The 27,374-nt window shown below is 38.2% G+C and overlaps 1 protein-coding gene across 8 annotated transcripts in view; it reads left to right on the forward strand.

The window, feature by feature from the left end:
- PIK3CG (phosphatidylinositol-4,5-bisphosphate 3-kinase catalytic subunit gamma) overlaps window positions 1-27,374 on the forward strand; it is a 52,387-nt gene that overhangs the window by 13,850 nt on the left and 11,163 nt on the right. For all 8 annotated transcript variants that reach the window (XM_036246626.1, XM_036246627.1, XM_036246625.1 and 5 more), the window contains 5 exons: window positions 4,751-4,897; window positions 9,426-9,516; window positions 10,306-10,436; window positions 11,394-11,505; window positions 13,079-13,236. In XM_036246626.1, the coding sequence (XP_036102519.1) occupies window positions 4,751-4,897; window positions 9,426-9,516; window positions 10,306-10,436; window positions 11,394-11,505; window positions 13,079-13,236 (639 nt within the window). The remainder of the gene's footprint in view (window positions 1-4,750; window positions 4,898-9,425; window positions 9,517-10,305; window positions 10,437-11,393; window positions 11,506-13,078; window positions 13,237-27,374) is intronic.

Here is a 27,374-nt window from a genome sequence, read left to right on the forward strand (position 1 = left end):
GCACTTGAGAAGAATGTAAATTCTGTAGTTTTGGAGTGTAATTTTCTGTAGATATCTATTAAATCCATTTGGGCTAGTGCTTCATTTAGAGTCATTATTTCCTTGCTAATTTTTTGTCTAGATGATCTATCCAGTGATGTCAGCAGGGTGTTGAAGTCCTCTGCTATGATTGTATTGCTATTGGTTTCTCCTTTGAAGTCTTCCAGAAGATTTTTAATATATTTTGGTGCTCCTATATGGGGTGCATATTTGTTTATCAAGGTTATACCTTCCTGCTGGATAGATGCTTTCAATATCGTGTAGTGGCCTTCTGTGTCTCTAGTTATGGCCTTCATTTTGAAATCTACTTTATCAGATATGAGTATTGCTATGCCAGTTTCTTTTTCTGTTTTGTTTGCTTGGTAGATTTTATTCCTTCTCTTCACTTTCAACCTATGTGAGTCTTTTGTTGTGAGTTGGGTCTCTTGTGAAAAACATATTTGTGAGTCATATTTCCTTAGCCAATCAGCTACACTGTATCTTTTTATCAGGGCATTCAATTCACTTATTTTTAAGGTGATTATTGGTATGTACTTATTTATTGCCATTTTTGTTTAGTGTGGTTATATTTTTCTTCTTATTTCTTATACTAATTACAGCAGTCATTTTAACATTTTTTGCAGTGTTGGTTTGGTGCTAATACATTCTCTTAGCCTTTTTTTTTTTTTTTTTTTTTTTGGTCTGGGAAGCTCTTTATTTTATCTTCTATTTTGAATGATAGCCTTGCTGGATTGAGTAGTCTTGGATTTAGATCCTTGTTTTTCATGACCTTGATTACTTAATTCCATTCCCTTCTGGCCTGTAGTGTTTCTTGTGAGAAGTCAGCTGAGAGCCTTATGGAGGTTCCTTTGTAGGTAACCTGTTGCTTATCTCTTGCTGCTTTTAGGATTGCCTCTTTGTCTTTAATTTTTGGCATTTTAATGACCTTGTGTCTTGGGCCTGTATGGGTTCTTCTTACTTGGGGCTCTCTGTGCTTCTTGAACTTGAATGCCTTCTTCCTTCACCAAATTAGGGAATGTCACTATTTCTTCAAATATATTCTCTAACCCTTGCTCATTTTCTTCTTCTTCAGGGACTCCTATGATGCGAATATTATTACGTTTCCCCTTGTCCCACAGTTCTCTTAAGCTGTCTTCCTGTTTTTTAATTGTTTTTTCCCTTTGGTTTTCTGATTGGTTAATTTTTTCCACCCTGTCTTCTTTTTTTTGATCCTCACACTACCGAGGACATTTTTTCATTTTTTTGTTCATATAGAGCAGGAGGGGGAGAGAGAGAGAGAGAGAGAGAGAAAGAGAGAGGAGAGAGAGAGAGAGAGAGAGAGAGAGAGAGAGAGAGAGAGAGAGAGACATCAAGATGAAAGGTACACATTGAGTGGCTGCCACCCTCACGTCCAACCAGGGCTGGGGACAAACCACAACCAAGGTACATGCCCTTAGCAGTAACTGAACCCAGGTCTCTCTTGACTGCAGGCTGGTGCTCTTAATGCTGAGCCAAACCTACCAGGGCTCTACCCTGTCTTCTAATTCACTGATCCGGTCCTCAGCTTCTTCTACTCTGCTATTTAGACCTTCCAATGTGTTCTTTATTTCTGATATGTCAATCTTCATTTCTTCTTGGTGGTTTATAATTTCCAACTGGTTGATTTTCAATATTTCTATGTCTTTACTTATGGTGCTCATGTCCTTACAAATGCTGTTGAGTTTCCTCAAGATCATGGCTCTGAATTCTAGTTCTGTTAACTTGCTTATCTTCACCTCATTTAACTTATCTTCGGTAGAGTTCTCTTGTTCTTTCATATGGCATTTGTTTCTTTGTTTCACCATTTTGGCCTTCTCAGTGGGCTTTGGATTCTGCCAAATTTTCCTTGTGGGTGTTGGTGTTCTGCTGTGTGTGGCACCCTCTACTGGGTTTGGATGAGTGTGAGAGGACCCAAGTTAAACACCACTGTCAAGTCTTACCTTCCTGGGCAGAGTTGCAAGCCCAGGAATGGTTTGGTTATTCTCTAGCTTTTTGCCTAGAGGCTATCAGTAGCAGTTACTTGAAGAGCCTTGGGTTCTCAGTTGAATGAAAAACTCCCTCAGGTGTTCAGCATAAGGGGTTTTCCAGAGGGTGGAGCAGATGCTGGTTTTTAATGGGACTCAATTTGCATTTCAATGGCCACTGGGTGAGGTTGAATCTCTGAGGGAGGGGCCGTCAAGTCTCCCCAGAGCCCTGGGAAGGAGTAAGATGACCACTGTCCTGTGTGGCCGCAACTCAGCGAAAGCTTTGAGCACCCTCCAAATCCCGAGTGTCCCCACACAGTTCCAGTCCAGTCTGCCCTCCCTCTGCCGGAGTCCATGGTGAGCGGCTGTGGCTATTTTAGTGTCTGTCCTGGGTCTGCGCTGTGGAGCCACTTGGGAATGTAACCCAAGGGCACTGCTCACAGCTAAAGCTGCTGCTATCTGTGGGCTCCCAGCCCCCCATCTCGTGCCTCCACAATCCTATCAGGATTGAGTCAGTGTCTCTGGTTATATGGTCCTCCAAGCTGCTTTTCTGTTGCTTTTTCCTGACGATTTGTCTTTACTTTTGTTGTAATTCCAGTTTGGTCCTGGGAGATCGTCTGCGTAGCTTCCATTCATTCTGTTGCCATTTTGGAATCCTCCATCCATTTTTTTTAGTAAATATTTAACAGTGGGATAGTTGGGTGAGATGGTACATGTGTATGTAATTTTATAAGGTGCTGCCAACTGTTCATTTTTAATGTGGGTTGCCTTCTCATTTTTAATTATGAGTTATTTATATATTCTGTACACAAATCCTTTATCAGGTATACATTTTACCAATATTTCTTCTAGTCTGTGTCTTGCATTTTTATTTTCTCAATAGTGTATTTCAAGGAGCAGAAGGTTTTAATATTTATTAAGTTCAATTTATTACTGTTTCTTTTATGGCTCATGCATTTTATTCTAAGAAATATTTGCTTAATCCAGTAATGCTCAACCTGAGGTGACCCCCACCCCACATACACACACACCCCAAGGAACATTTGGTAATGTCTGGAGACATTTTTTATTGTTACAAGTGGAAAGTGCTGCTAGTATCTAGTGGGTAGAGGCCAGAAATGTTGCTAAATATTCTACAATGCACATAACAGTCCCCTACTCTAACAAAAAATTATCCATCCCAAAATGTCAACAGTGCCAAACTTGAGAAATACTGTCTAATTCAATGTAGCAAATATTTTATCTGGAAATTATATAGTTTTAACTCTTACATTTAAGTCTTTGATCTATTTTAAATTAATTTTTGTATATGGTGTGAGATAAAGATTAGGTTTCATTTTTTATCTGAATATCCAACTTTTCCAGCACCATCTGTTGAAGATTGTACTTTACCTATTTAAATATGTTGGCAATACTTTTGTCAAATATTATCTGACTATGTAGATCTATATCTAGATTCTCTATTCTGTTACATTGATCTAAATATCTAACCTTACATCAATACCTCATGCTCTTGATTATATTCAAATAATAAACCACTTCATGTATGCATAAAAATTACAACACTTACTTTCCATTAACCGCCTTCCATTGTTATACATACTAGTTTTGTTATGCTTTTAATTTCTACATATACTATAAACCCAATACATTATTATTATTTTTACTTTGAACAGTTAAAAATCTATTTAACAAATTTAATAGACTGAACATTGTTTAATATTTACCTACATATTTACCATTATTGGTACACTTCATTACTTTGTATAGGTCCATGTTTCATCTGGCATTATTTTCCTTCAGTCTTTAATATTTTTTATAGTACAAATCCTCTGGCAAGAAATTTGTATTTTATTTATCTGTACGACTCTTTATTCCAATTTTAATTTTGAAAGATATTCCCCCTGAAAAGAAGGAGATGATCCTCCCTTTGTGTTTATTTTATATTCAATTAGTAGTAAACTGGCCCTGTAGTAAAAACATATACTATCTTCTGTCAGAGATTGGTAGGAATAATAGTATATTAACACAGTTTCAGATTGTGTTTCCTTTTTTTTAAAAGATCATATCACATTTTTGATGCATGGTGAATTCACTTTTGGTCAGAATTCCTAAGATTATTTTCTTTTGAAATGAGTAGCTGCTAAACCACATTTCCTTGCAAAGTTCCTTGAGTTTATTTAGATATATAGTGGTTTTGGTGTGTTTGGTTTTTCTTGGAAGGAGGAGGCATTGTACCTGAGTGCTAGATTTCTGTTCACTGCAGTTAAATTTTATCTTATTATATTTGGCCTATTGTTTCTGATTCTACAACAATAGTTTTTAGATATTGTGATAGCAATAGAATCCCTCTTTTCAAATTAAATCTTAGGTGGAGGCCAAATATATAAACAAAGTTGTTCTGTATTAAAGGGGACTTGGGAGTACCTGAATCCTATGGGAGTGGGGTGTGCAGAGGATAGGATCTGCTATGCCTGTTAGGCATCCTCACAGACCTTAGGGTTCCTCGGAACACACTTTGAGAACCACTGATTTACATGTCATGAATTGCTCTCACTAGCATTTTCAGATTTGGTGAGAACACTTTCTGTATTTTTATCCAAATCATTGAAAATAATTTTCCAACTAGGAGTTTGTCCTGGTCATTTTTAGTGATATTTCTCAAGAGGATGTGTGTCTCCACAATGTGTGTTCTTTGTGTATAAAAACATCTGACTGTTTCTTTTCAGGTTGAAAAATGTAAAGTGATGGCCTCAAAAAAAAAACCCCTGTGGCTTGAGTTTAAATGTGCTGACCCTACAGCTCTATCAAATGAAACAATTGGCATTATCTTTAAACATGGTGACGATCTGCGCCAAGACATGCTTATTTTACAGGTATGCTACTATTAAGAAGTTTTTTTCAATTACCTGAAAAAATAATTCTAGCATATTAGATATAAAAAAAAGATGCTTTATACTATATTCCCAGTCTCCTATCTTGTATGATGAACAGTAATTAAAGATTATATAACAGAGAGTTTTCACTGGGGGAATATGGCTGTGGACCATTCGATACACAATCTAGTGAGCACCATGGTTCTGTCCATTCCTGACAGGATGCATATCCAATATTCCAAAATAGCCAGATATAATTCTCTCACCTAACCTCTGCTTTAGACACCCCATTCCTAGTATGGTAACATAGAACATAAATGTATTTACCCATAAGCATTTGCTTTCATTCTTATACATAGATATAGCTACACATCCACAGGTACTCGTCTTAGATACATCACCTTTGATACACATCCATCTAATACACACTCAAGTGAATGATTTGATAGGAAGGAGAGAGAAGATGAACAGGTCAGTGATTGAAGAAATCATGCAGTTAAATAATAAGAGTCAATGGATTATTACAGCAACTGAATAGTAAAGGTATCAGTGTTTCTCATGTCTTTATTTTCTAACATTTCTGGATAAACTTGAGCTTCACAAATCCATAAAGTAATATTCTCTATATTCTAATTGCCCAATACTGTAGAGGTAATAACTTCTAATACTTAATAATGATTTATTTAAAATAGGCAAACCACAGTGATGTAAATGTAGACTATTTAAAAACAAGATCATGTTTTTAATTCCCTATGTTTCTGTTTTTGCTTATTTCTAATATGGAAACAATAATACCCTTTGTTCTCTTTTCAAGAATGTATTTTTCTGGAAATAATTTTTTTTCTTTTTTAAAATTTATTGTTGAATGTATTACAGATGTCCCCCTTTTATTCCCCCTGTTACCCTCAGCTCCCCACTCCCACCACCCTCCTGCCTTCTCCACACTATTGTCTGTGTCCATTGATTATACATACATGCATATAAGGTCTTTGGTTTCTCTCTCCCCCCTCCCCCTTTCCGTTTGAAGTTTGTCAGTCTAACAACCAATTTGCACTTCTTACTCCTTTCACCTTTTTCACCCATCCCCGCAATCATCCTCCCATCGGCAACCAGCAAAAAGTTCTCTGTATTTACAAGTCTGTTTCAGTACTGCGTGTTCATTTTATTTGTAAATTCAATTGTTGATAGATATGTATTGCCATTTTATTGTCATCTTTCTGTTCTTCTTTTTCTTCAAGAAGACACTTCAACATTTCTTATAATACTGGTTTGGTGATGATGAACTCCTTTAGCTTTTACTTATCTAGGAATCTCTTTACATGGTCATCGATTCTAAATGATAGTTTTGCAGAATAGACTAATCTTGGTTGTAGGTCCTTGCTTTTCATCACTTTAAATATTTCTTGCCACTCCCTTTGGGCCTGCAAAGTTTCTTTTGAGAAATCAGCTGACAGTCTTATGGGAGCTCCTTTGTAGGTAACTAACTGCTTTTCTCTTGCTGCTTTTAAGATTCTCTCTTTGTCTTGAACCTTTTGCATTTTGATGATGATGTGTCTTGGTGTGGGCCTCTTGGGGTTCATCTTGTTTGGGACTCTCTGTGTTTCCTGGACTTGTATGTCTGTTCCCTTCACCAAGTTAGGGAAGTTTTCTGTCATTATTTTTTCAAATAGGTTTTCAATTTCTTGCTCTCTCTCTTCTCTTTCTGGCACCCCCATGATGTGAATGTTGACATGCTTCAAGTTGTCTAAGAGGCTCCTTAAACTACCCTCATTTTTTGGATTCTTTTTTCTTTTTGCTGTTCTGATTGGGTGTGTTTTGCTTCCTTATATTCCAAATTAATGGTTTGCTTCTTGGCTTCACCTACTCTACTACTGATTCCCTGTAAATTATTTTTTATTTCAGTTAGTGCACCCTTCATTTCTGACTGGTCCTTTCTTATGCTCGTGAGGTCCTCACTAAGTTCCTTGATGTTTTCACTAAGTTCATTGAGCATCCTTATAAGCAGTGTTTTGAACTCTGTGTCTGTTTGATTGCTTATCTCCATTTCGTTTAGTTCTTTTCCTGGAGTCTTGTTATGTTCTTTCATTTGGGACATGTTTCTCTGTATTCTCATTTTGGCTGCCTCCTTGTGTTTGTTTCTTTGTATTAAGTAGAGTTTCTATGCCTCCTAGGCTTCCTAGAGTGGCCTGTTCTAGTAGGTGCCCTGTAGGGTCCAGTGGTACAGCCTCCCTGATCACCCCAGCTGGGCCCACCTCTTGTGTGGACTGTACCCTCTTCTGTTGTAATTGAGTCTTGATTGCTGTTGGCACATAAGTGGGAGGATTTTACTCAGGCTGATCAACTGCAAGGACTGGCTGTGCCCACTAACCACCGATCTATGACTATCTTGGAGGATCAACTATGCAGGGGCCCACCACACAAAGCAAGTCTTACTTCAGCAGGGCTCTGGTACCCACTGAGTTCACTCCTTGAGTGTGTCATTCATAGAAGTGGTTGGGTGGTAGTGTTTTGATGTGATCTGAAGCTGGCCACTGCGTGTGCTGGCTCTGGAGCAAGGTCCGCCACTGCCTGTGTTCTACCCGGGGCCACCAGGTATAAGCTACAAAGCTATCTGCAGATGGCTGCTTCTTGTGCCAGACTTGGAGGTGCCCAGCTGTAAACCAAGGCTGGCTGCTTCTATTGCAAGGCCTGGGGCCACTTAGCAAGAGGTATGGGACTCACTGAGACCAGATGCTGCTTGTTTGAGAAAATTTAGGAAAATCTGAAGCAGAAGCCAAGATAGGCCAATTCTATGGTAAAGCCACTGGAAAGAGCTCGGGTGGGCTGAAAGCTGGGTGGGGCAGGGCCTCATGGAATTACCAGGGTGGGGCAAACAGTGTGGACTAGGTTGCTGAAGTCTTAGATATGGCGCTTGTTTGCAAGCTCAAGGGGGAAGGGCTCACCAAAGGAACAATGGCCTCCACCAGCACATCTGTCCTGGAGAAAGCTACCTCTCTAGCTCTTGTCCTAATGCCAAACAACTCAGTTCTTTCGGGCATGTCTCTGGTGCATTTCAAGCTGCCTCCCCCATGCTGGAGCCTAGAGGGAGCAAGTCCCAGTAAGTCCGCATGCTGGTCCTTTAAGAGGAACTGCTTTGGGCTCCAGTAGCCTCAGCCTCAGTCCCCACTGGATTTTACAGCCAGATGTTATGGAATTTCTCTTCCTGGCATTGGCACTGGCACTCCCTGGAGGTCCTGGTGTGGGACAGGGACCCCTTGCTCCTCAGAGAGGACCTTCACAGCTGAGGAAGCCCCCCTGATTTTTATTGTCCATATGTGGGTGTGGGACCAGCCCGTCCACACCTCCGCCCCTCCTACCAGTCTCAGTGTGGATTCTTCTTTAATTTCATAGTTGTAGGACTGCCATTCAGTTTACTTCAGGTGGTTCTGAATGATGGTTGTTGTGTAGTTTAGTTGTAATTTTTATGTGGCTGTGGGAGGAGGTGAGTGCTGTGTTTACCTATGCCACCATCAGTACTGGAAGTCACCTTTGGGCCTGGAAATAATTTTTTATTTAAAACATAGAAAAGTCACCCTGGCTGCTTTGGCTCAGTAGTTAGAGTGTCAGCCCAAGGACAAAGGGTCCGGGTTTTATTCCCAGTCAAGGGCACATACCTGGTTTGCAGGTTTGATCCCCAACCCCATTTGGGGTTGGAGGAGAGGCAACCAATCAATGTGTCTTTCTCACATTGATATTTCTCTCTCTCTCTTGTCCTCCTTTCCACTCTATCTAAAAATAATGGAAAAAGATCCTCAGGTAAGGATTAACAAAAAAGAAAAATTATTCAAACCTTTTGAACGTTGATTTAATTTCCAATAAATCTGTAAACTCTTTTGAATTATTCAAAGATATAATTGAAAAACACAAATCACTCATTTTTCTCTCATTTTGAGGAAAAGTTTGCACTTGACCTTTATATACTTTGTTTTGTTGTTAAGGCGCTTTGCTTGGCAGATAAGGACAAGTTATTTAAGCTCTCTAAACCTTAGTCTCTACACCTGCAGAATGTGAATAATAATTAGATCCATACTATATGGTAAATGTAAAGGATCAACGTAAATCAGCACTCAGTACATGTTAGCTATCATTATGATTGTTGTTATTATTGTCTTGGTGGTAGCCCAGGAGTCTCTTATGGATAAAAATCTATAAGGATGATAGGGTGGAGGTGTGTGTGGGTGTGTGTGTGTGTGTGTGTGTGTGTGTGGTAAAATATACATAACTAGAGTGTAATAGATGAATCGTGGCCAGAACCTATCTCAGAAGAAATCCATTTCTCTTATTCCCCAACATAAATCTCTGGGACCAAAATTAACAGGCTCCCAAGGAATGGAAACTTTAGAGAACCAGGTTGATAAATAAAAGTATAGTTATTACTTATATACTTTGTTTTCTTATATATGTTATGTTACCAGATAAGTGTGTTTTTTTTTCAGGGGAAGAAATATATACATTTAAAATAGAAACATTTTTGTGTTTTGATGGCCAGATTCTACGCATCATGGAGTCCATTTGGGAGACTGAATCTTTGGATCTGTGCCTCCTGCCATATGGTTGCATTTCAACTGGTGACAAAATAGGTACGTGATTATCTCAGGAGATGGATATACCACTCAATTAGTTTTAAAGGATCATAATTCCTTCAGTGTAGGCATTTACTAACTGACAAATCACAATCATAACCCATATAAAAAAGGAAGAAAATGTTCCAAGGCTGATGAATATGATTCTCAATTTAATATAAATATGTTGAAGATAAATGAATGCATGATTCAAATCCTTTTTACCATACATGGAAATGATGTTAGTAAGAACTTGCTCCTTCCTCTTTACTTTTCCACCTCTAAACTTTAACTGTTTCATTGCACATTAAATTTCTCCCTCACAAATAACATTTAAAAGTAGACAGAAATATCTGTCACTTATTTTAATATTCCAGGGTTCACATTATCAAAGCTATTATATACTGTACTCTTAGGTGCTTTTACAAACATGTAACATTTTCATTTCAATCAAAGATTTTTATTCAAGTTTTCAATTTGGAACTGTACAAAACCATTTACATTTGACCTGTAATTTTAAAAAGGAAAATGCACAGGTTACCAAAGAAGAAAGGATATACTCAGCACATAAATGCTTTTACTTATCACCTTTCAAAATCAATGCTTTCCCATTTTCATTCAGGGATATTGAAAGCATGTCCCATACAACTTTCATATTCTCCTCCTTTTGTTTCTCTTCTATGAAAACCAACAACATAAACATGGAAAATAGCTCTCTACCCTCCCCTCAACAAAGACATAGCCAGTGCCCCTCTGGGTCAGGCACTAGGCCCCAATCTACATCAAACTATATGCATCCTCCTGCAGGAATGATCGAGATTGTAAAAGATGCCACAACAATTGCCAAAATTCAGCAAAGCACAGTGGGCAACACAGGCGCCTTTAAAGATGAAGTCCTAAATCACTGGCTCAAAGAAAAATGCCCTATTGAAGAAAAGGTGAGCTCCTGCTTTTCTCCACTCCAAAGGCTCCTTAAGAGTTTTCATTTACATAGCAATAGGGGTTTCACATTTTCAAAGGATCCACCAGTGTCATGCCTCCTGAGGTATTTGGTGAAGTCCTTTATTCAGGAGGTCATGAGGGTTTTAAGCACCTTCTTGTGGTGACCTACCATCTCCTTGTAAAATACAGGTGTTCAGTTCAGAACTCCATGAGCATTTGTTTCTCCTTTGATTATCAGGCACACTTTGCATAAAATTTGTTTATGTGAAATAATTTGTTAGTACTTTTTCTGACAGTCTGTTTTGTTGTTCAGCAGAAAGATTTAGTTACCACGTATAAATTTCTTCCTACCTGGGAAACACCACATACCCTATAAAGTAATTTCTAATTTCCACTTCACTCTAATCTAAATGGTTCACCAATTCTCTGAATTACCTGTGCTGAATACTTTACAACTGGGCTGTTGTTAAAAGTTCTACACCGGATTAGCCCTCCTCATGGGCAGGGTTAGCAGCCTTATGGGGAGGCAATATAATTAGTAGCACTTATTAGTCTGTTACACATGTGGATTGTGACCCCCTCACATTTCAAGTGATCACAAGCAAAACACAAAACACATGTTCACCAATGACGAAGAAATTATTGTGGGTTCTGTGTAGTTGTTGGCAAGTGACACAGGGAGGGAAAGTGAACCATTTGATTAAATTGATGTTGCCCTTTGACTCTTGTTTCCTCCTCCTGCTATTGTGATTCATTGAATCTTCCCCTAAAATGTAAGTAGAGCAATGAGAAAGTTGACACTTAACAGATACAATGTTAATGGAACCACACACAACTAATTTGCTCTCTGAAAATGGTTTCCAGAATAATGTCTTATTGAAAATCATTTGTAATAGATTCATGCTGCCCTTTGTAGTTAGAACACAACTGATATTCAAATGCATTTTAATTAGTTTCAGGCAGCGGTGGAGAGGTTTGTTTATTCCTGTGCTGGCTACTGTGTGGCAACCTTTGTTCTTGGAATAGGGGACCGGCACAATGACAACATTATGATTACAGAGACAGGTGAGTTTATTTCTTGTAGAGTAATTTTTTATTGGTAAAATACACATAACATAAAATTTACCATTTTAACCAGTTATAAATATAGAGGTTAGTGACATTAAGTACATTCACATTGTTGTGCAGCCATCACCACCATTCACTAACCAAATCTTTTTCATGTTCCCCAACTGAAACTCTGCACCGTTGAACACTAACTCCTCCTCCCCCAGTACAGGGTAATTTTTAATAGAGTACAAGATTGGAGCACATATCTAGAAGTCATTATTGTATACGGACACAGATTCTGTGTCCACCCTAGATCACACAGGAGAGAATAATGGAAGATGATGTAGGAAATGAGACTTAAGAAGCTTAAGTCAGAGAAAGCTAGGATAGGATCATATCCCAGAAGCTTGTGAGGCAATGTAATCACCATAGTCAGATGGTATAGAAAAGGTACAAAAGCCCTGGCTGGTTTGGCTCAGCGGTTAGAGCATCGGCCTGCGGTCTGGAGAGAACTGGGTTTGGTTCCCACTGAGGACATGTGCCTCGGTTGCAGTTTGTCCCCGGCCCTGGTTGGTCATGCGGGTGCCAGCCACTCGATCACTCGATGTGTCCCTTTCACATCGATGTTTCTCTCTCTCTCTCTCTCTCTCTCTCTCTCTCTCTCTCTTTCCTCTCTCTCCCTCCCACTCTATCTGTACAAAAAATGGAAAAATGTCCTCGGGTAAGGATAAGAAAAGAAAAGAGAAGAGAAGAGAAGAGAAGAGAAGAGAAGAGAAGAGAAGAGAAGAGAAGAGAAGAGAAGAGAAGAGAAGAAAAGAAAAGAAAAACAGTACAAAAAAGAACTCACAGATATCTATCTTTGAATCAGAAATGCTGTGCCTTCCTAATCTACCACTCCTCACTGGTTCACTGTCCACTATAACAATAGTCAGCATTGGCTACCATGCCAAGAAATTTTTGTCTAAGATATTTGGATCAATTTAAGAGTAGATTCTGGGAAAAGCACCATATTTGGGTAAACTACTTTCTATGAGAATCGAAAGAGATAATGCATTTATAGACCATACATACAATAAAGAGCTACACAAATGAGAAGATATGATGGTAATTGTGGTGGTGACAGTAGCAGTGGTAGAAATTGACCCAAAGGAGATTCAAATAATTTATTTCTATCATGCTACTCAAAAGTAAAAGTAAAATGCCCCTCCCCCAAGCAGACTGACACGTCAGTCTATCTTGAGTTACACAAAGGGCATAGAGAGTCTTGGGCATAATGATGACATATTAGCCAGAGTTTTGATTTATATTTCCAAGAATAATTCTGATGATAATTTTTACTAACATTTAAAGAACACCAGAAGGATATTGAAAACATACTTGGTTCAAAGTGTTTTGTGGCTATTACTAAACACACCTGCTAAAATGAAAAATATCACCACCTGATAAAACAGTATAAAAATAACTCTGTCACCAAAGATGGTTCATTGTCAGGCAACTTAAAAAACAATGTTTCAAGAAATAAACAAGCTAGAGTTTTGTTACAAGTGCTTATGCCAGTGTAATGATGTCAGACATTTCTTTTTTTAAGGAAATCTATTTCATATTGACTTTGGTCATATTCTTGGGAATTACAAAAGTTTCCTGGGCATTAATAAAGAGAGAGTGCCATTTGTGCTAACCCCAGACTTCCTGTTTGTGATGGGAACTTCCGGAAAGAAGACAAGCCTACACTTCCAGAAATTTCAGGTAATTGACCTTCCTGATGATCGCCTACTGTGAATACCAGCCAGATGGTATCTGCAGCACACAACTGCCCTCACCTCTCACTCCACTTTGAGGCTTCTCTCACCTCTGCTCACTCCCTTCTGGTATGATCTCCCATCTCCTCCATTCCTTCCCCAAGTGCAAAATGATGCTTCTCAGTAATTCTCCCACCTAAAACCAAACAGCAAGTAAAAGTATTCTGCAATCATTGGAACTGGCAATTCTAGAACATCAGGATGATACTGGTACTGAAGAGGGGGCTTTAGACAAGAGCATCTTGCCATGGTCGGTGTGGCTCGGTTTGTTGGGCATCATCCCATGCACTGAAAGGTTGTCTGTTTAATTCTTAGTCAGGGCACATGCCTGGGTTGTGGGCTCCATCCCCAGTAAGGGGTGTACAGGAGGTAGCCTATTGATGTTTCCTTCTCATATTGATGTTTCTCTATTTTCTTCTCTCTTCCACTCTCTCTAAAAATCAATAAAAATATTTTTTTTAATAGAAAGAAAAAGCACCTGGCAAGTAGTTTTAGCTTTTAAATATCTATCCAAGACATTGCCTAGAAGATCTAAATTTTACATAGATTTTTCAAGACTCTCAAATGATTGTGGACTTCTCTTTTTCTTTTTTAACTTATTGATATTTTGAGAGAGAGAGAGAGGAAGGGAGTGAGAGAGAAACATCAGTGTGAGAGAAAAACATCAATCTGTTGCCTTTCATACCAACTCCGAATGGGGACCAAACCCGAAACCTGGACACATGCCCCAACCGGAAATCGAACCTGCAACCTTTCATTGCACAGGACGGCATTCAACCAACTGAGCCATTTGTGCCTTGACCAGGTATCAAACCCACAATCTTAGTGTATCGGGACAAGACTCTAATGAACTGAGCTACCAGGCCAGGGCGATTGTGGACTTCTCTTAATTTTTGCTAGGTGAATATTTATCAAATTACTAACACAGGAATTCTTGTTGCACCACATTGTGCTTATCTCATTTTTGTAAAAGATGGTCTTTCTCTCATTTTATTTATTTATTTTTTATCCTCACCCGAGGACATTTTTCCATTTTTTGTTCAGATAGAGTGGGAGGTAGAGAGAGAGAGAGAGAAACATCGACATGAATGGGACACATCGAGTGGCTGCCACCCACACAACCCAACCAGGGCCGGGGACAAACTGCAACCAAAGTACGTGCCCTTAGCGGGAACCGAACCCAGGTCTCTCTGCACCGCAGGCCGACGCTCTAACCGCTGAGCCAAACCGGCCAGGGCCCTTCTCTCCTTTAAATCCTGTCAGTTTGAATACAAAGAGCTCTGGCTTGTCCTGCTAACCTATAAACAAGCCCCTACATGGGGCTGCCCAGCTTCTTGGGAGCATTCACATTTTACCTTCTTTTCCATTTCTTCCTGGCCTGGTCTACAACTACTTTTGACTATCAAATATTTTAAACACTTGAGGAGTAAAATTTTCATGCTTGCAAATTTAATAACTGTGAATGAACGTAACTCAGAGAAATTGTAATTACTACTGTAATATACCAATTTTATAGCTATACAAACACAAAACAGACCTGCAGAGGCAATGTGTGATCACTTTATATGTACATTTGCCTCGGGTTCCCTTTAAATAGTCCCCTTCCTCAGTGCCTCTTATATGTGGCTTGATTCTTACTCAGCATTTTAGAAACAGGTCTCTTTCCTGATTTTCTTCTCGAGTCCCATGTTTCCTTAGGAGGTGACATGGGTCTAAAGTTCAATAGAACAGGAACTAGAATGTGTTGTTTTGAAACCTGTCTGTTCTTGTTTGTTCTCCTGCCTGATTTTCACTTCAGTAATCACAGGACTTACCCGCCCACAGTTCCAGGAGTGTTGTCAGAGAAACTGAGAGCTCTGTGGCCAGATGGTCTCAGGATTTGTAGTATGTGTTTTTCTGTGTAAACGCAACTGGGTTTCAAACTATTTCCAGGAGTTTGACACATTTCAGTCCTGTTTTTCTTTAAAGTTAAAATCATATATTTTGACAACTTCCCAGAAGAGAAATATGGAGAGAGAGAGAGAGAGAGAGAGAGAGAGAGAGAGAGAGAGAGAGAGAGAAAGAGAGAAAGAAAGAAAGAAAGAAAGAAAGAAAGAAAGAAAGAAAGAAAGAAAGAAAGAAAGAAAGAAAGAAAGAAAGAGAGAGAGAGAGGAAGAAAGAAAGAACACCTGGAAGAATTTTACCATTTAATGGAAGAAAAACATGCAGTTCTCCTCTCCTGGAGGTTCATCTGACTAAATTTGAACAAACAAAGTAACAATAGTGCCATTTAAATAATTAGACATGAGCAATGTGACCTCACCAACAGGCTCTCCTTGTTTCTGTGTATGTTCTCTTCTTTTTTGCTAGTGATTTTCCCCCAAATGACTGTCCATCTGTGCTGTGGTGACAACGTTCCATAGACCCAAAAGTGCCCATGTCAACCCTAAAATCCCAGGAGGACTTCCCTTTTAGTCTTCTTTATTGCTGTTTTAAGTTTTGAAATATTATTTAAGGAAAAGATTTGGGGTATGGGGAGGCCAAGGAGAGGTTGCCTCCACTCCTGGCAGCTTCCATCCAAAGCAAGAATTTTTGCAGAGAGCCTTTGCACAATCTATCCTCACAGTCTGGATGCATTTCTCCATCCTTTGTGGCCAAAGCTTGTTTCTTAAGCCATTAAAACCTCTTTAACTAAAGTGATATCTAGGCAGTGTGCACCACTGAAAACACACCTTCATAAATTTTATTGTACTTATATAAAGAGATCTGTGCTTTGGAGTATTGGCATACTGTTTAAGTGCCTGTGAATATATGCACTTTGAGCCTTAAACACAGATCCAGCATGGCATTGTGGTTGGAAGGGTGGGCTTTGGAGCAGACAAACTGAATTTGAATCCTGGCCCTGCTACTTAGTAGCTGTGTATGTGATACAAATTATTTATTCTTTCAGAACCTTCCTTTCCTCATCTGTAAAGTGGGAAAACTAGGACCTACATCATGTTACTTTTTTAGGAATTATTCCCAGTGCCTAGACTCTAGAAGAAACTCAAACACATCACAATAGGTCTTCACACTTTCAAGTTAAGAAGCCTTTTCTGAAATGACATATATAAAACATGAAAAAGTAGCATTGTTCTGGTTAAAGAGCAAATGAGGGTCCAAGCTCTACCTGCCTCCTTGTCTGCTCCTCCTCTTTGCACTTGTCCCCAACTTTCTCACTCACAATAGGAGAAAAACCAAACACGTATACATGTATGTGTACTGTTAGTTATACATATACAGGATTTCTAAAGTTTCCAGTCTGACAAAGATGACAGCAAGTTTTTTCATCATTTAACTCAGACCCTTTGACAGTTTTTTAAATGTCAAAAGCCTTTCAGAAGATTTTCTGTTTCTTAGTTTTATGTTCCCTTTTTGATTAAAAGTCCTTCAAGCTCAGGAAGCACATCTCTAAACTCTAAATAGAATCTCAGGATCTTGTATAATAAAGCTGCCATTTTTAGGTAAGCTGGGAAATGTTGTATATATTTACATTTGAATTAAAGGTGTCCTCATTTCCAGTGAAACACTAATTTTGAATTGACAAGATTAATTAATGCATGCAGTATGTTTGAATAATCTGTTAGAAAGGGTGGGGAAAAATTGACCCACTTTTTGTTAAGCATGAGGTGAACCTTCTCCACAAAGTCTTAAAATATACCTAGCAAGTGGCCAGAGGACGGAAGTCAGGGGAGCTGAAAGAGGAGGGTGCTTTTTATTTCACCTCTCTCTTCTTTCCAAGGAGCCAGTGTAGCCAATGACCATATTCACAAACTATTTCTAGAATAGTGGAGAGTTCAGGAACAAACTATAATATATAGACAAAAAGACAAAAAAACAAATAGATACATTTCAATGATGACAAATTTGAAAAATAAATTCTCCTTAGAAAAAGAGAAGAAAAAGAAAACAGTGTTTTGCCTACTAGTAATTTACTTTAGAACCATTTTGTTTTAAATTTCACTGAATAGTTATAGAATACATATTACATACAAATACATTTATATCATTGGCAAATAAAATTTAGCTTCCCACTTATTTTTATATAAGAATGTAGGTTTTTCTCATTTTAAAAGTAGTAACTCCTTCCTAAAAAACAAAACCCAGCAAAATATTAAAAATATCAGACAGATATTAAAAAAAAAAAAAACTTGATCCCGCCTTCCAAAAATAACACTGTCAACATTTTAGTGTTTTTCTTTCATTTAATTAAGTATTTGGTATTTTAGAAGGTTGTAAATTAATCAGAATTTGGTTAAAAACTGAATTTAAGGAGTAGATACAATGTTATTCCCTTACTTTAAACTGTTCAGTGACTTCTCATCTCACTTGGAATAAAATCTAAATATCTAATCTTGCCCTATGCCATGGCACCTTCCCTACATTCACTCAGGGTGCTGTGGCCTTCCTGCACATCTTCTCCACCCAGCTGTTCCACCAGAATGCCCTCCCTGCCCTTAGGGCCCAGAGGAAATGTTATTCATCAGAGCAGTCTTCTAAATTAGGTCCCTTGTGTTACTCTTTGCCACAACTCCTACATGTTGCCTTCATAGCATCTATCAGGGCATATAATTATTTGTTCTAGCCTGCTCTTTGCCTTTCCCTGTGCAATAGGGCCACATTCCACCTGCATCCCTCACATGGGGCCTGAGACATGTAAGCATGCAGGAGGTTGTTTAGGGAGTGAATGGTGGAGGAGCAATTCCTGCATCAATGGAAGGTAGATGAGACTAGAGAGCCTCTTGGTTTTCTTCCTTCCCCATAATACACTGTATCCCATGAATTGATGAAGTAGTAACAGGCACAGATTGACAAATTACCATCACGTGGATGTCAATAAGCCTTCAAGGTGCAGGTTAAACATCTGTATATCAGAAGAAGTAAACCTAATTATTTTTACTAAATAATCTAATATTTTACTAAATAAAACAAACATGGGTCATATGGTGCTCATTCACATTTTTTTTTGTAAAGACTTTCTTACTGACATAAACATTACATATTTTTTCCCAATCAGAACTGTCGTCCATGCCAAGAGAGTAAGACCTGTTGTAACTACTTTATAGTACATATTCAATATAGGACAGTTTCCAAGGAGCATAAACAACTTGGCCTTGTAAACATGCATTTCTAAGATGTTCTTTGCACATAGTAGGCACTAAGCAAGTGTATGTCAGATAAAGCTGAAGAAGTCATGGGAGCATCTTCACATGCCCATCTGTGCAAAGCAGGCAGTTTGATAAGCATACTGAAAAGGCATTTGCCCCTAGATGTCACTCTTAAGAAGCGTTGCTAGGAGAGAAGCCTGGAACTCATTTATTGTGTATGTCATGTTAATCTAGGAGGCCAGTTTTATCAGGCTGTGCTGGGTTTTCACTCCTGACTGTTGGTCCTCATGCCAGAGCATACCCAGGCCCCTCAACTAACAGGCCCAGCCCTGTGCCCAGCCTCCATACAGAGTTCTAACTTGGGTTTTAAAGAGCCTTCATTCAAAGTCCATCTCTGCTCTCATCTAGCTCTCATCTCAGACACCAGGTTGTTTTAACTACTTCTGCATTAGTTTCCTCACCAGGGCCCTGCTTGTTAACCTGCATCTAGCACTGGGGCTTTGCTCCCTCCTGCCATCTGTCTTGCTGGAGACTCAAGTACTCTCCCTAAGCCTAGTCACAGGGACCACCAGGGCCGAGACCTCATCATCTGACACTCTCCATGATTCCCCATTCCTGTTCTCTGACTCCCCTTCTTTGTGTGCTACCCCCTGCACTTGTCTACACCTATAATTGTCTATACCTATAACCTGCCACACAGGGCTATTTCAGCCTCCTACTCCATCCTGTTATAGTTACCAGGTCCTGTTCTTCCATATCCAAGATAGCACACCTATTCAACACACACTTATTTATCACCTACATTTCAGATACTGTGCAGGCACAAAGAAGGTTCAAGTACTACTCTTGGCAAGGCAAGATGTCTTCATAGTTTAATCCACTTCGAATATGATTGTTCCCTAATTCATCCTGATTTTAAAGCAATGAATCTTTCCCAACACTGAACTTGGCTTCTGTGCATTAAACATTCTGCACACTATCTACAGTATGCCAGACTCTGTGCTGGGCACAGGTGACACAGAGCAGAGGCTTAGATAGCCCCAAGGCCCAGCGTAAGAGATTCATATACAGCTTTGTACTAAGGATTTCAACAAGGGTTTTCAGAGGGAGCAATTAAATCCTGGGGGATAGAAAAGAGCTTTGGAGTGAAGGAAGTGTTTATATTGGGCCTTAAGGGCCAAGCTGAATTTCATTTTGCCCTATTTGAATGTATATTGTAGATATATACCACATGTCCTAACTTCATACCCTTGCTCATGTTAATCTTCTTGCCTGGATGTTCCTTCCCCACTCTGGTTCATGAGAATAACATGAGCAAGGGCATGACGTTAGTATTTAGTATTAGTATTAAAGAACAAAAGCACAGTTGTTCAGTATGGGTGGAACATAGGTATCCATGGGCATGTATAGTGGAATTTGAATCAGGAAAGGAAATGTGGGCCCAATTTGAAGCAGTGCATGGGTTGGATTGGGGAACAAAGCAAGGAAGTTTTTTGGAGCTCAATTGATTAATCACAAATTACTGTAATAAAGGCCTATTACAGGTCAATAGGGAGATGGTGAGTTTCTGTCAAATTGCCCATAACATACTGAGTTGAAAAAAAATTCTCTCTTGGGCTTTGTACCCTGGCCCACTAACAAGGTTGAGCTCAGCCTCCTCTATCCAGGCCTGAGACTCTCGGTACTTCACTGGCTGCCTGTGCTGCCACTGGAAGATGTACTCAGACAAGGGCCCGGCATCGCCACTTGTAGAAGTTCAAATATGTTGGTGTGACATCTTGCCTGATGCAGACTTGCCTGGGGTTGTAGAATTGTTAGGACTTGGATAAGCTTGCCAAATTTTATCACTTTTCTGGAAAAGATATGAACATACCACCGAAAGATGGCCATGGATTGGTTACATGTTAATCCAGCAGCATGCAGTGTCATTCAGTGCCTAAACTATTAGACCTCTGTTATTTTTGAACACTTAGTCTCTAGAAAAGTTGTGTTTCTGCTAAAAAAAAAACAAAACAAAAAAAAAAAAACATAGTTTTTAAAATCTTCTGAATGTTGGATGAAGTAACACATTCAATTTTCCTTTTGGCTACAGAGGTATTTAAAGACTGCTCATAGCAAGTGTACAGGATTTGTGATATCTAACCCAAACTCTTTCCCAAACTCACTGTGAGTCATTTCCTTTGTTAGTCCCTTTCTTTTTTACCCACTTCTTACTAATGTTGTTTTGATATTTGTGTATCCAAATAACACACCTCCAATCCTTTTTGGAACAAGGCTAGAAGATAATCACACACACCTCTACATACAGTTGAGTCTATTTAGAATGTTTTACTAAAATACAACAATTTAATTGTAACCTTCACCTTTATAATGAGCTTCTAGCTAAATATTTGAGAAGATGGCAGTACAGCACTTCCTCTGTAGACAGAGATAGTCTGAGAATCATTTTTAAAAAGTCTCTAAAGATAAGAATCCTAATTCAACCTAAACAAATGCATGGCCAAGTGTCAGACACACTCTTACTTCAGATTTACCAAGAAGTGTTTCTTCCTGCAATATTGGATCTGCTAATCAGTGACCTATTCTGTTTTGCCAAAATAACTTCTAAAGACATTACCTATCCAATTCATTGATTTTTATAAAATCCTCTCTCTTTGACTGAAATATTCTTTTTCTCCATGCTATCCTTCCTCTAATAGACAAAGGCAACATGATTATTTAGAAAAAATCAGTGGGTGAGAACATTTCTTTTCATTGATGAATATTTGTTTTTCTTCTCTCTCTCATCTCAGCCCTAGAGTCTGCTCCAGGAGTTTCTGTTTTTTGTTTTTATTATGATCATGAGATTAATTCCTCATTTTTGTGCATTATGTACAGTTATTTGTTTCAAGATGATACTGGAGGAGTCTAAAGATTAAGTAGGCGTATTCCACATGACTGTGGACAGTCTAAAGCAGCCAGAGCTCATTGGTGGTTAAGAAATGAGTTGACAGTACATGGAAAGTAGTTTCTTTTTAGTTTAGTGGACAGATAAGTTAGGCCAGTTAACAAAACAAGTCAAAGTTTTGACCCTGAAATGGTAAAGAATGCCTTTATTCCCCCAAAATATGAGAGTGATAGCTTTGTAAAAGCAATCATTCCTTTGGTACAAGATGCTATAATTAAGGCATTTGAATCAACTATGAAATTAAGAGCACATGTACTATGTAGGCTCAATCTATTTATTATCTACTAAATAGTAGTAGCTAATGACACTGAAAATACTACAGTGTTCTCCACATTCACATTCATTAACAAGTACATTAGCCAAGCTCCTGCAATCAGATTCTTCCTTTACCCCTTCTCTTCACTCACTAACAGAAAGCCTTCAACAGGCATCTGAGGACAGAAAGGAGGATGTTTAAGGTCAGTGCTGGGCAGCTTCGGCAGAAGGAAAAATTCTGTTGCTACAGCCAGTAACTTCTGTGTTCTGTGCTTCCCCCTGAGTTCCCCAAGCCACATCCTCATGGTCCCTCAAACCACAGGCCTCTGGGCTGAAACAACATGGTCAGGACACTCTCATAGAATGATGGCTGAGTACAAAGTGAAGAAATGAGACCTCTGGGGCTGGAGTGGGTGGAGCAAGAGCTCACTGTGCCCCTCATAGCAAGAGAACCCCAGGAGTGAGGCTTGTCTGCTACCCTAACCCACCTCACCACCTAGGTCTTTTCTAACTGAGGAGACATTATGAACAGGTGGTCCAGATGGGAAGGTGACTCTGTCAGTGTTGAGAAGTATGTGATCTACAATGCAACTTTTTACATTATTAATAATAATAGCCAACCATTTACATAGCACTTAAATCTTACCACAACCATATAAATAATAATATTATTATTATTATTATTATTCCACAGATGAGGCAACTGATGTCCAGAGAGGTTAAGTAACTTCTCCTGTGACAAGCAGCTTGTCAGTAATAAAGCCCAACTTTGAATCCAGGCAGTGAGGTTTGAGTCGGTGCTTTTAACCACTGCTCCACACTACCTTTAAGCAAAACATATTTAAATCAGCACTAAGTATCTAAGTCTGCACAGCCTGTCAGACTTGTTAGACATTGCATCTGACAAGTATGGAGCATGTGGTTAAATTTGGGGATGATATTTCCTTCTCATAGAAGCAACTCTTGTATATAAAAATCAGAACTAACGGAATAAATTAGAACAGCAGAAATTCCTTATACAGGAGAGATTGCCTTTGAGAGAAGCAGGACGGCTCCTTTATGTAATGTCTCTTTATGTGCCATGGCGATTGGTGAGTCACTGTGTTGCCACTTAACACATACTTACTGAGCATTTATAGACTGGTGTTATAATAACTTGGCCCCAGATTAATTTTCCTCCTCAAAAAATTTCTATTAAAGAGTTTGACCATACAGTGGTCTCAGACAGTGTGGGGGGGGGGGGGGAGAGTTGCTTAGAGCACCCAGTATACAGAAGGATAGAAAATAATTAAAAATCAGAATGTAATTTAATTCAAAATCAAAAGGCATTCTAACCTAAGCCTTTGTGAAAATTGTGTGAGTTGGCAAATTAATAGGACTATTGCCTGGGGTGAAGTCTGCCCTTAACCTGTGTAATTAGCAAAAAATGAGAGACCTCAGTGGGTTTAATGGATGAGCAATAGAAAATGATTTCCTGACATTAAGTGGAATCATTAAGAATGCAAGAGCACTAATACACTGGGGCCACTTCCAGGGGATAAGTGATGCCTGGGCTGCCAAGGGACAGCTCAAACAGTCTTTTGCATCTGTGGAGTCTCCCACAGAGTCCATCTACCCTCCAAGTAGGGAAGGGAGAGGACTAACATTTATTGAACCCTTGCTGTGTGCCATCCTCTGTGCCAGGCATTCATTATATATGGTCTCACTTTATTTTTTTAATGTGTTGTTATTGATTTTTTTAGAGAAAGAGGAAGGGAGAGAGAGAGAAAAAAACATTAATGTGAGGGAGAAACATGAATCAGCTGCCTTCTGCACGCCTCCTACTAGGGATCCAGCCTGCAACCCAGGCATGTGCGCTGACCAGGAATTGAATTGACACCTCTCAGTCCATGGGACAATGCTCAATCCCCTGAGACACACTGGCCGGGCATATATGGTCTTACTTTCAAAATACTTCATGAGTTTTTGTCTTTGGATAGGGTGACAGACACAGTCCAGCCTTAACATGAGAGTGACACAGGCATGACCACCACTGTCATTGCAGTTTGTCCCTGGCCCTGGTTGGGTTGTGTGGGAGGCATGTGTGGGAGGCAGCCACTCGATGTGTTCCTTTCACGTTGATTTCTCTCTCTCTCTCTCTCTCTCTCTCTCTCTCTCTCTCTCTCTCTCCTACTCTATCTGAACAAAAAATGAAAAAATGTCTTCGGGTGAGGATAAAAATAAATAAATAAAAGCAAAATGAAAAATCACTATTAACATTTTGGTCTGCAAACTTATATTCTTTTAAAAATTATTTTGTGTTCAATTACCAAAATAGGATTGTACTACATGCTATTTCATACCTGCTTTTTAACTCAAACACTTTTACATGCTTAGTAAACATTCTTCTACAATATAATTCTAGTAGTTACAAAGCATGGAATTGTATATACTTTCATAAACCCTTTTTATCAATCCCCAATTGTAGTACATTTAAGTTGCCTTTCACATTTCCACACTTTTAAACAGTTCTAATTAACATTTTTGTAGATAAATCGCTGCAAAATTTGTCTATTTTTTTAAAAAGCAAATTACCAGCATGCAAATGTCTGGGCAAAAGAATATAAACATTTTGAAAGTTAAGTTTATTGAAGCGTAATTACACAAAGCAGAATTGGACCTTTTTAGGTGTACAGGTCTTTGAATTTTGACAAATTCATCAGTTATATAGACACCACCACAATTAAGTTATAGAACACTTATAAGTATTTTAAAGCTTTTCATGCATGTTACCAAGTTATCTGCTAGTAAAATTATACTTATTCCATTTACCATCAACCTATGAAAGGTGAATATTGAGTATTGTTCTTAAAATTTTTTTATAATAAAAAAGATTTTCCAATTTGGTAAGTAAATGTTTCCATCTCTTTTAAAGGTACATTTATTTTATTACAAATGAAGTTGCATTATTTTTATATGTTTATCTATTTTATGTCTTATAGTATAAATCCTCATTTATATCCTCCTTGGCCTGTATTTCTAGCCAATGATTTATCTCTTTCTTATTGATTTGTAAGAGCTATTGCAGGGCTGGGGTGAAGAAGTGATTGATCTGTCATGTTGCAAATAAGTGTTCTCTTGTTCTTTGCCTCTTTTGATTTTTCTATGGGTTTTTTTTTTTTCCTCAAAGTTTGAAGTTTCTTAATCTTTTCAGCTTTTCCTTATAGATTTCACTTTCCAAGTCATCTTCATTAAGTCCTTTCCCACTTCATGATTATTTAAATATTTGTACTTTCTACATTTAAATCTTTAATTCATCTGGTATTTAGTTGTATATGTCACATGGGGTAAACTTTACTTTCTCCCCAAATGGTGAGCCAGTTCTACCAGCCCCATTTATCAAATAAGAGATCTTTTACCTACTAATCTGAGAAGTCACCTTGACTATATCTTATATTTATTATATACTTATATACATCGCTGAACTTTCCATTCTGCTTCACAAAATATATCTCTTTTTGGAAAAGAACAGGTGCATTTCACACAGTTTAAAATATTATATTTTTAAAATATGTTTTAATATCTAGTATGGTAAGCACTGTTTTTCATTACTGTACTTTTTCAAAATGTTCTCTCTGGCCTCAATTATTCCAGATGAAATTAAAGCCATAGCTGAGTTTAAATATTCAATAGAAACTTTTATTGAAGTATTATGTTTATAGATTAATCTAAGAAGAATTTAGATCTTTATAATAAGCAATTGGTCATCCCTGAGGAACATGCTGTGCTGCTCCAGGTGCTCAGGGTTTCTTTTATGTGCCTCACTAAATTTGTACAGTTTTTTTAATATATATTTTTTCTTTATTGATTTTAGAAAGAGAGGGAGACAGAGATAGAAACATCAATTGGCTGCCTCCTACATGCCCCCACTGGGGATTGAGCCACAACCTGGGCATGTGCCCTGACCAGGAATCAAACCAACGACCTCTTGGTGCATGGGTAAATGCTCAACTGCTGAGCCACACCAGCTGGGCTATACAGTTTTTAAATATGGATTCTGCACATGTTTTGTGTGTGCATTTACTCCAGGAATCATGATTTTTTGTTAGCATTAATCACAGCATCTGTCTTTTCACTATACTTTCTAACTGGTGGTTCCTATTTATAGTATTTTATTTATTAATTTTATAAAAAGATAGTTTAATAAAAATGAGTTACAATAATATTTTAGTTTTTCTCCCCCTTTGGTGTTCCAAGAAAACAATTAAGTTATTTATTTGTAAATACTAAAAATTTTACCTTCACTTCTGATTTTATACTTCATTCCTTTTTCCTATACTCCTTATTCAGAATGATTGTGACTGATAATTTCAGATAATTCTTCACATCATTACATGTTACTGTTATAAAATCAAAAGTGGATTTTAATACAGTAATTTATAATAAGCTACTCTTGCAATTTTGGAATAAACTCTATTTGGCTATGGTGTGTTATTCTTTTAACATTTTACTCAGTGTTTTATTGAAATATTTGTGTTTATTATTGTTAAATTCTTTAATACTCCATCTTTGCCAAGTTATGATATTAAGGTTGGGTTATTCTCATGTTATGAAATTGGGAGCCTTGCATCTTTTTCTACGCTTTGTAACAACTTAATTGGCATAAGTGCGCCTATTGCTTAATAAGTGGATTTAACTCACCTGTATCATCTAACACACTTCTATCACCTGTATTATCACAAGCCATAGCATTTTTTTAAAGCTCTCTTTCTCGCTCAGTATTCAGAACGTGTATTAAAATTCCAAAGTTCAGACCTGACCGGTTTGGCTCAGCAGTTAGAGTGTTGGCCTGAGAACTGAAGGGTCGCAGGTTCAATTCCTGGTAAAGGGCACGTACCTGGTTGCAGGTTTGATCTCGGCCCCTGTCAGTGCATGTGCGGGATGTGTCTCACTCACCTCAATCTTTCTCTTTCTCTCTCTCCCTTCCTCCTTTCCACTCTCTCTAAATATCAATGAAAAATACACAATGGAGTATAATGCACCTGTAAGAAAGAAAGATCTCTTATCCTTTGAGACGACATGGAGGGACCTGGAAATTATTATCTTAAGCAAAACAGGTTAAATAGAGAAAGACAAGTATCATATGATCTCATTTATCTGTAGAATATAATAAACATAACAGTCTAAGGAATGGGGTAGTCCCAGAGACATGGAAGTGCGGTACAGACTGACAATCCCCAGAACAGGAGATGGTAGGGGAGAGATAAACCACAGAATTTACATGCATGTATGCATGAACAATGGACATGGACAACAAAGCTGGGGACAGGGCGGGGAGGGAAGAGGAGGGGGGAATCAGTGGAGGGGAAAGGAGAAACATCTGTAACAAAAATAAATTAATTAAAAATAAGATAAAAATCAATGGAAAAATATCCTCAGATGAGGATTAACAACAACAAAATCCAAAGTTTATGCAATGATTTTGAGAGTCAGACAATGAAAAGCTAATTTATCACTTTTCTTAGGATAGGATGAATTGTTAAATAAAGATGAACACTAAATCTCAAACATAGTTTCTATCATTTCTTTGGATTCCATTAGCTCTTGGCAAAGATTATTAATGCTTGCATAAAGTTTATTGATTCCAGTATTGTGATCAAAAACTGACTAATTGCTCTTTACAGATTACAGAAATTTCCACCCTCAATTTCCTAGGAAAGACTTGAAGTAAAAATGTAGAGTAAGAAATAAGATGAACCTTAACTGTATCAATTAGTT

This window comes from Molossus molossus, unplaced genomic scaffold, assembly GCF_014108415.1.
Source record: "Molossus molossus isolate mMolMol1 unplaced genomic scaffold, mMolMol1.p scaffold_m16_p_7, whole genome shotgun sequence".
Taxonomy (NCBI): Eukaryota; Metazoa; Chordata; class Mammalia; order Chiroptera; family Molossidae; genus Molossus; species Molossus molossus.